The 9,936-nt window shown below is 34.1% G+C and overlaps 2 protein-coding genes across 2 annotated transcripts in view; both read left to right on the top strand.

Annotated features, from left to right (window-relative positions):
- The window catches only part of LOC140056278 (tRNA-dihydrouridine(20) synthase [NAD(P)+]-like), a 261,899-nt gene that overhangs the window by 158,912 nt on the left and 93,051 nt on the right, over positions 1-9,936 (top strand). The window lies entirely within an intron of this gene.
- Positions 493-9,329, top strand: LOC140057062 (protein maelstrom homolog). The gene is made up of 14 exons (XM_072102607.1): positions 493-775; positions 1,251-1,373; positions 1,478-1,559; positions 2,441-2,632; positions 3,238-3,368; positions 3,834-3,888; positions 4,104-4,254; positions 4,676-4,738; positions 4,847-5,000; positions 5,361-5,444; positions 5,707-5,746; positions 6,431-6,637; positions 7,015-7,152; positions 7,397-9,329. Exons 1-14 carry the CDS (start codon positions 635-637, stop codon positions 7,534-7,536), a joined length of 1,701 nt encoding a protein of 566 aa, XP_071958708.1. The 5' UTR covers positions 493-634; the 3' UTR covers positions 7,537-9,329.

Genomic DNA, 9,936 nt, shown 5'->3' with positions numbered 1-9,936 from the left:
TTTGTACATTTAGCCTACTCACACCCTTTTGGTCATACACATGAAAACTGATTTTTATATTGAAAAACAAACCGTTATCATGGGTGGTGGTAACTGAAAAAACAGCAGTAGGCCTAATATAATACAGAAATATCTCATATTAGTAAGGAATACACACAAAATCCCGCACAAAATCAGCGCAAAAGTTTGGTACATCCTGCCGCGCCGAGGCGCCCTGCATGTTCAAAATAGCGTTTCCAATACATGTGGTCAGCATGGACGATACTATAACATAATAGGGGTATTTAAATTTAATTTGACGTTAACAAAATTAAACTTTACTCATTTAAATAGATAAATATATATTTATTTATTTTAAAAATAATTATTACTGTTTATTTTATGTTAAAATTGCCTTATAAGTGGAAATCAATGTAATTGAACTAATTGTTAAAATGGATTATGCCTATATAAGAATGGAAGGCACTATGTTTATTTCCCGATAAGCCATCCGTTCAGACGACAATTAGTTCTTGTCTCTTCCGCTAACACGCTCTCTGAGCTCCTGTGTTACCAGTAATAATCATTTCACAAGACAGGCCTCTAGCTCCAAAGTGCATTACGGTTGAAAGAAAAGAAGCAACACAACAACAAAATGCCTAATAAAAAGAAAAACAAGAAGCAAATTACTGGTTTATCTATGTTTATTCAAGATATAAAACCTGAACTTCAACGTCAAGGACACAATAATAAGAGAATGGACGAGTTGGTTCAAATTGCTCACCCACTATGGAAGGTAAAAAGGCATCATAAATCATATCATTAGAGGATAGGGCCTAGGCTACCTATAGGCCTACTACTACACCGCCCACCATTATCCAGCAGACCTCGTGCTGGCACTAAGGGTAGGCCAGTCAGCATGTATGTGATTTATTCATCACTGTGATATCCTTAAAAAATAGCCTAGGCCTAGAATTTTTTTTTTTAACAAAAAAAGAATATTACTTTTAATTCATTAAATTATTACTTCCTTGTTTAAAAATTGTGAAAACTAATGATTATTAGGTCACTGTGATATAATAATATTAATACTATAATAGCATTTTATTATTTAAGGCTAGTTTTTACTCTCTGAATGTTTTAATAATTTAATGACGTTTTAACTTCCGAGTCGAATTCATAGTAAGTAGCTTAAATTATTCATGTGTTTTTGCATACTACATTTGTAGGATAATTCATTAGCATAAAACTAGCATATAATTTTCCTTCAGAATCTATCGGCAGACGAGCGGGAGATGTACAATGATCAGGCCAAAGAAGCAAAACGAAAAATGCGAGATGCTGGCGGTGTGCTCTCAGGAGGGCGTCTTGACTGTGTTGGTAACCTCATGTCTGTAAGTATTACATTATGTTGATGAAATAATTGATTATCTTCTCTAATAATTTCATACTAAATGTTGTAATTATTTTTCAATTTTGTTTGATTGTTAATTTATAGGAGACTATAGATCTTGATGAAATAGACAGGCGAAATGAAAGGATGCAAAGATGTGTAAGCGAATTCTGGCCTGAAGGAGAAGGTAAATATAAAGCTCTGTCTACACTATCAAGTGTGAATGTGCCCAAATATGGTAGTGATATGCCCAAATATGGTAGTGATATGCCCAAATATGGTAGTGATATGCCCAAATATGGTAGTGATATGCCCAAATATGGTAGTGATATGTCCAAATATGGTAGTGATATGTCCAAATATGGTAGTGATATGATATCATCATGTCCATATATGGGCACATCACATTTTTTTGTCACATAAAGTTTGATAGTGTAGACAGAGCTTAAGAGGTTTAGTGTATATTAAATGTATGTTAATAGGAACATATTCTATTATAAACAGGAAGCGGAAAAGAAAAATAGTTTATTTTTAGCTCGTTTTCTGAGAAGCCTATGGAATTGTGGTCACAGTTATACTCCTTCAGTTTTTCCTTAATTAGCTTTGTTTTATTTTTTAAATTTATTTTTATAACCATTCTAGCCGGATATAAAAATGTCTGTTAATATTCATTGGCCGCTATAATAAATAATATTGTCCCCCTTAAACAATTTTTTGTAAACATTTTTTGCCATGTTAATGTCACATAATAGTTATTCACTGTGACCAAAAAATGGATCGCAAAAAAATATATATTTACCCGAAAAAAATTTATTTAGTGCAAAAAATATTGAAATTGTCTGTCAGACAATGGTTTTGGTTAAAATTAAACATTTCTTTTGTCTTTTTATAAGTGAAATTTTTTTTTAATAAGTGAACAGGAATAACTTTATTAAATCTGCAAAATGGCCTATTTAAAGTCTGATTTAATCTTCATTCATTTTTCATGTTTGTTGGGGACAATACATCTTTAAATATTTAATTGCTATTCTTAGCTTTACAATGACCATTATCATTTCATTCACACAGGTGTCTGTTTAGAGATATTTTACATCATCACGTTTGAGGTATTGTGTAAGTTTCCAGATAATCAAGGCTACCTACCTGCTGAAGTCGCCATTATTGAGTACAGTCTTAGCGCCGGCATCATCAGAATATTTCATAGGTTCATAGATCCTGGACCAATACCTATGGGTTTTAGATTTCTCTGCTTGTCAACTAGTAAGACATTTTTGGTATAAATATTTCAAAATTTGTGATTAAATTAACCTGTGACTTGTAGCCTAAAGCGTGGTTCCCACTGGCGACGCAACACAAGGACATAACGCAACGCAAGTGAATTGACCAATCACAAGCGATGGCTTATTCGCTTGTGATTGCTAACTGTCTATAACTTTGCTTGTCATTGGTTAAAACGCTTGCGTTGCGTTTACGTCCTTACATTACGTTCTAGTGGGAACCAAGCTTTAAGGCCAATTTATACAGACGAGCGGTAATGGTAACAAATAAGATAACAGTATCATGGCAAATTCTGTAATACAGTGTCACATAACAATACATCAATACAAACAATTACATGTCATGTGACACCTGTATTACATGAGATGCCTGTGTCACATGTGATGCCTGTATCACATGTGATGCCTGTATTAAATGTGATGCCTGTATCACATGTGATGCCTGTTTGCCAAAACCTGCTCTATAATAGTACAGAGAACAACATCAAACCTGTTAATTAATTAAACTGCTTCTTGGGATTTTGTTATTTTCTTACAACAAGTTTAATAGTTTCTATAGGTACATTTCAATTTGTTGTCATCTTCTAGGTGATGATAAACACCAAATCCCAATTGAAAACTTTGACAGAGCAGAGAGAGATTATAGGGAACTATGGGCCGACATGTGCAATTTCATTAACCCGGACAAGAGAAAATCTTTGCCATGCCTATACACACTTGTAAGTAATCGCAAGAATTTCTAAAGCATGGGTCCCACTAGAACATAACGTATCGAAGCAAGGTTCCATATTGCGTAATCACAAATGGGAACCGATGAAAAGACAGTGCTGCAAACATCGCTATGGAAAATCAAATCGGTTTCACGCAACGACTCAAGGCAAAAGAACACCGGAAAACATAGTACAGCCCCTACTCAAAGCCGGCAACTAATGTTGACACACAAGCAGGTTTGATTTCACGCAGGCGGGGGAAAACAGAATTATTGATTGTCAAGAATCATCTTTTTTTAACAATTATAATTTTTAGTAAAGTTATGAGGATTGTTTATATATTGTTTGTTTTAATGATGTTTTAAATGTTATTAAAGAAAACCTCTGACTATCAGTTAACCCCTGGGCTAAACTGGAATTAATTTAATAAAGCAATTAATTTAAAAAAAAAAATTGTTTCTTTCCCCTTTTCAGAAGGAAAATTGTGATAAAGTTGCGTTTTGTGTTGACTGGATGGCAAGGCATGCTGGTAAGTGTTTAAGCATTGTACATAAACAAGTACTTGTAAAGTCACCGTGAGGGCGCCCTACCTACGATTGAGCGGAGTTTCGTGCTAGGATGTTCGGAGTCAGTTTAAACAGTGCCACGAGCAATAACCATTAAAATGCCGCTATAAAAATCTAAATCACTATTTTATATTGAAAAATATTTATTATAATTAGCTAACTTGTTTATTTTAAATAGATGTTCCAAATAAACTTGACGAGAAAATTTACCAGTTGGAGATTCTGTACACTGAACTGCATTATCACGGAGTTCGGGGTGATAAACCTTCGCTTACGTGCGCCACCATCATGTTCAGCTCCACGTCCTTTGATTACGAGTCAAACACAAGGTATCGTAAACATTTCGAATAATTTAAGTGAGCGAAATAAAAATAAATAGAGCAACAGAGGGCGTGTTATTTATTATTTGACCCATATGGAATTTAGAGCGATAATTCAATTGTGTTAAAAGAATTAACTTTGGTGAATTTCCTATCTTATAACAACAAAAAAACGTTCTGTAGCCCCAATTTTAAAAGGGGGAGGGGCTAATGACGCTCGTTATGTTTACCGCTTGCAAAAAAATTACTAGGGTTATTTTTAAAGCTTTGCCTTTAATAATTCAAATTTTATAATTATTGTCAGACAACTATTTTATAAATACTACTGTATTTGTTAAGAATTAACTTTTCTCACCAATAATAGATTAGAAGTTATTATTTTTAAATATTATTGAAATCGGATTAATAAAAATAATTTTTTTCTCTGCAGATGTGATTTCCATGAAGAATTGGAGAATAAGCATTGTGCACTTGCTGTGGCTAAAATACATTGGTAAGTTATAAAATATTAACGTACTAACTCTAGCATAAGCCCACCCTGATGTACTGTATACTATAAGCCCACCATGTATATATTTTTCTGTATTTTTTAAATTATTAGTTACATTTTGAGTGATTCACTTGCTACTATTTATGACTTTGAGTTGACTGCATCGCATTGCCCTGTGAGGTCGGATCGATCCTATTATACATATACAACCCCTTCGAGTTACAAGCCACCTCCGCTTAGGCAGAATCAAATGCCTGTGAATAGGGTAAGACCATTGTTTTGCGTCATCTTTACATTTATCGGTTATCGTGTCTCAAAAACTAAGATACTTAAGTGCAAGGTCATAGCGAGATCTTAAAACAGACAAGGCAAAGAGGCTTTAAATACAATTATTAATATAAAATATGATGATCTGTGCTGGGGAATTGGGCTGGAAAATTTCAGATGAAGCGAGAGCTGGCTACGGCTCTGAAGTGTTTAATTTCTTTTTTTCTGTTTGGGATTTCTCCAAACATACGCAGATTCAGAACCAGCTAAAAAGTTGAACAAAATATATGACTTATTTGTTTTTATTTGTTGAGAAACCAACCTACAAACAATTATTGATTTTTCTTTTGTGTAACAGCAAAATGGGTATGGGGATCTTTCCGAGAAACTGAGTGCGGGTTCTGCGTTTGCATCAAGAGACATACGATACAATAAACCTGAGGTAGGTATAGATCATGTCAAATTAATTTTACTGCAGTAACTGCATAAAGAAGATTAAGTTTCTTATGAGCATTGAATGTTATAGAATGTCATCGTTTTGTACTTTTTTTGTTTGCATACAGTAGTCTCAGCAATTTTCTACGTATTTTATAAAAATGATATACTAAATATAAAATTGAATTCAATATGTAGTAATCCTGTATAATAATAGTATTTTAAGTGCTGAGTTTTTATATGTGATCTTCAATCTTATCATTGTATAGCTTCAAGAGGAGCAGCCACTAAGAAGACCAAAAGGACGAGGTATGAATGTTTTTCACTACTATATTTGGGCATATCACTACTATATTTGGGCATATCACTACTATATTTGGGCATATCACTACTATATTTGGGCATATCACTACTATATTTGGGCATATCACTACTATATTTGGGCATATCACTACTATATTTGGGCATATCACTACTATATTTGGGCATATCACTACTATATTTGGGCATATCACTACTATATTTGGGCACATCACTACTATATTTGGGCACATCAAATTAGTTTGATAGTGTAGACAGAGCTTAAGAGGAGAAAAACAACATAACATCAGAATAAGTGGTACTGTTTGTGGTTTTATCCACCTAGAATACTCTGAAGTTGTCAAATGAAGCCAACAGGGTTTTTTTAATATCCCCTCATCTCCCCACTCACACACCCCCTCTTTTCCCCCGTTGAAGATCCTCCTTTAACACCCCACACAGTCTTACTTTTTTATAGCTCATTTTGTTTCTTAAGCTCTGTCTCCACAATCAAACTAGTTTGACAAAAAAAATCTGATGTGCCCATGTACATGATGATGTTATGGTACTACCATATTTGGGCAAATCACACTTTTTTTTGTCAAACTAGTTTGGTGGTGTAAACAGAGCTTATCTCTTTGAATAGCAGATCTTATTATTGCTTTTACTTGATCTTTTACCATATTGATTTAGGGATTGCTGGTAGTATAGGAGTTACTGTCCCTGGTAGAAGTTTATCCCAGACGTCCTTCACAGACACCGCCTCCGAGCCAGCCTCTGAGCCGGACCTAGAAGGTATGCCCAGGCTAGATTATGCTGGATGGAACCCTGGCTCAAAACCTTATCAACAAGATGTTAATATATCTGCTTCAAATGCTGATGAGTGGCCATCTCTTGGAGGTAAATCTTTGTCAGCATAAGGCCTAAGAAAAATATATTTAAAACGTATTTGTTTCCTAAAGCTCTGTCTACACTATCAAATTTTATGTGACAAACAAATGTAATTTGCCCATATATGGACATGATGATGTCGTATCACTACCATATTTGGGCATATCACTACTATATTTGGGCACATCACACTTTTTTTTGTCCAACAAATTTGATAGTGTAGACAGAGCTTCCTGTTCACATTATTATATGTTATAATATACAAGTATTATAAAATAATTATGTCTATAAACTTCTTAGAAAGATATTTAATTTATTATTTGAATTATTCTGCAATAATTAATTTGCACTCCATATTAGCAAACATGTTTTTGTCTAAAATTCAGGGCCACCCGCAGCTTTTGAAAAGCAATGTGCGATGCCCAAGAAGTACGCCAACGGTAAAGTAGCACCACCTCCATCTGCAGTGCCACAACCTGCTCCATCGTGGCAGACTGCTGGACGTGGTAGAGGTCTTGTAGCAGGTAAGGAACCATGTCAAAATTATTCTACTGCAGTAACTACATTTTGTATACTTGTTAAAAGCTCTTTTTGGCTAATCATACACACTGCTTACTGCAGTAACTGACAAATATTTTCCGCAACAATAAATAATGTATATTATATTATGTATCTAATCTGCACTCAGTACTGTTTCGATCTTATTAGATCTCGTCAGTGCAGCTCAGGTTTCGAAATGAAATGTATATATTTTCCACTTATTTTTAGTTACTGGAGTACCCCCCAAAACAACTCAACAGTTTCCAAGTTTGAACAGAAACATGGCGGAAGTAAAAACCAAACAGATACAAGAGTACTTTCGGGGAACAGGTAGGGGACGAGGTGTACTGGCCTATCAGAATCTTTAGGCTGATGACTCATCATTTTACGCAAATGTAAAGTATGCATCTTTAATGAGTTTATTTTTGTACGATTAAACCGCTACCGCGTGTTTTACACATTGATTTTATCGTTGTTGTCATAGATTGCCTAGTTGTCTATCCAGTCTTGAAAAGGATATATTGATAATGAAACAGAGATTACTATTACATAATGATACTTATAAAAAATGGTATAATAATACAGTACTATTAAACTACAATTGTATGTTACTGTAAAGATATAGCATTAGAATCATCTTAAAATTATATAATAACCCATATCAAAAATGTAGTCATGATAACCGATTCAAACCCAGACTCGATTTGGACGTCACATGATAATAATAATAAAATTTATTCGGTCAATGTAAAAATAACCAGGATAAAAAGAATAGGCGAAAGCAGATTCTGCACTCACTCCATACTATTGTTCTTCGGCTTCAAGAAATTCAAGAATTGTAAATTTCTTTCCTGTAAAAATTCCATTTTCTACTTCTTCGTCTGGAACATCCACTTCAAGATCTTGGGGAATTAATGTAGCATCATCGTCATCATCTTCCTCTTCTTCACTTTTCCTATTACCTGCATAATCATCATCGTCTTTGCCAATCTCCCAGAGCTTCATATCAGGATTTTCTTTTTTCACCTTATCCCAGACACTATGACTATATCGCATGTAGGGCATAAGGGGTTTCTCTGGTGGTTTAGGTTGTTTTGGCATTCGACTGTCATAGCTCTTTTATGGGGAACCAGCTGGATGAGTTCCAACCAATCCTGGAGAGCCATGACCTCCCTGTCTCCCAACTGATTGCCTATGCATGTTTGGGAATGTTTAAGAACTTATAAATGTGTAAAATCTGACCAAAAATAGGATCCTACCAGTCAGAGCCAGATCGTTGGGAAATATGACAGTTATGATGTTGTCCAGTTGTTCAGAAAGTTCTGTCTTCAGAATGCATTGGACATTATAATTAATGTCCAGTTTCAATGTCCAGGTTATATAAATAACACTGTTTCTTTGTTTCCAGATTGTTAACTTGTTAGAAATTTTAAAATAACAAAAGTTTAGTTTGCAAGACATTTAATCATTTGTTTCGATTGTGTTATGGTCATTTTTTATGCATTTTTTATTTGTGGTTGTTATCCATTAGGTAAATGAAATAATACTTACATTCATTAACATGGCTGTTAAGTTTACATGTATAGGCATCAAAGACTATGAGGTACTAGAACAAAACATCTACACATGCCTATAAACCAATCAGCATTGTGATAGCACCCACAACCACCCCAATATCCGATATTAGGTATTGGTAGATGTTCCCTAGTGTTTCATAGCATTTGGTGCTGGGTAATGTTTAATGTATGTGGCTGTACAAAAGTTTCTTTTGAACTTTTCATTTCTGCTTTTGGTAACTTTTTAAATTTTATAATAAGTAGTTTAAAAAAATTATGTTTAAAAAATTATTTTTATCAATAGTTTGAGAAGCTAATTTTAAGGCAATTTCAATGAAACTTAGGCTTGGTACCCACTAGAGACGTAAACTTCTTTCAAGATGTAAAAATGAATAAAAGTTACTGTATATTGTATTAAAAGATGAAAATGATTGATTTTTGTTTGGGAATAAAGGCTACAATTTCTCTGGTTCCTTTTAAACATGAAATTAGACACAGTTGAAAAAGCTCCTACTCGTGGTGGACCACACACCACCAATTCTCATTGATCGTTTGGTTATACAGAGATGTCACTATATTTCTCCTACTCGTGGCGCAGGTGTTAAGAAAGATTTTGGTCTGCTATACTACATTTATTTACAAACTTTTGTATAGTATAGAGGGCGCTGTTACATCAAGTATCAAGTATAATCTTTATTCGTTCCCACAAGGAGAAAATTTATTTCCATACACAGAGCCATAGAACTTACTGTATGCTAGGTCCATCTGGAAAAGAAGCCCAACCCAAGAGTACTAAAAAATAAACTTTCGCCACCCGATTTTTGATGTTGTAAATGTTATGTTTAGCACAAAAATCAAAATTGAACAGTGTGGCGTGTTGACCGCGAATGACTACAATACCATCTTTCAATAGTATTATAGTCTTATACGTGCTTCATATTACGTCATTCTAATCGTTACGTCATAAATTTGCATATTTATGACGTAATTTTGAGGAAACGAATCTAGTTTTACCCTTGCTATTAGTATAAACCAGAGGACGGTTGTAAACACGCGCAACAAAATTCGTGGAAAGAAAAATAGAAACAAAAAAGATCCTGACAATAACAATGGATAACCAATTATAACCAAACAAAAACATTGTCTGACAGACAATGTAAGTATGTTTTGCTTTAAATTACATTTTTCCAGGTAAATAATTGTTTGGTTAAC

Source organism: Antedon mediterranea, chromosome 8 (genome assembly GCF_964355755.1).
Source record: "Antedon mediterranea chromosome 8, ecAntMedi1.1, whole genome shotgun sequence".
Lineage (NCBI taxonomy): Eukaryota > Metazoa > Echinodermata > Crinoidea > Comatulida > Antedonidae > Antedon > Antedon mediterranea.
This window is presented reverse-complemented; position numbering and strand designations above follow the sequence as displayed.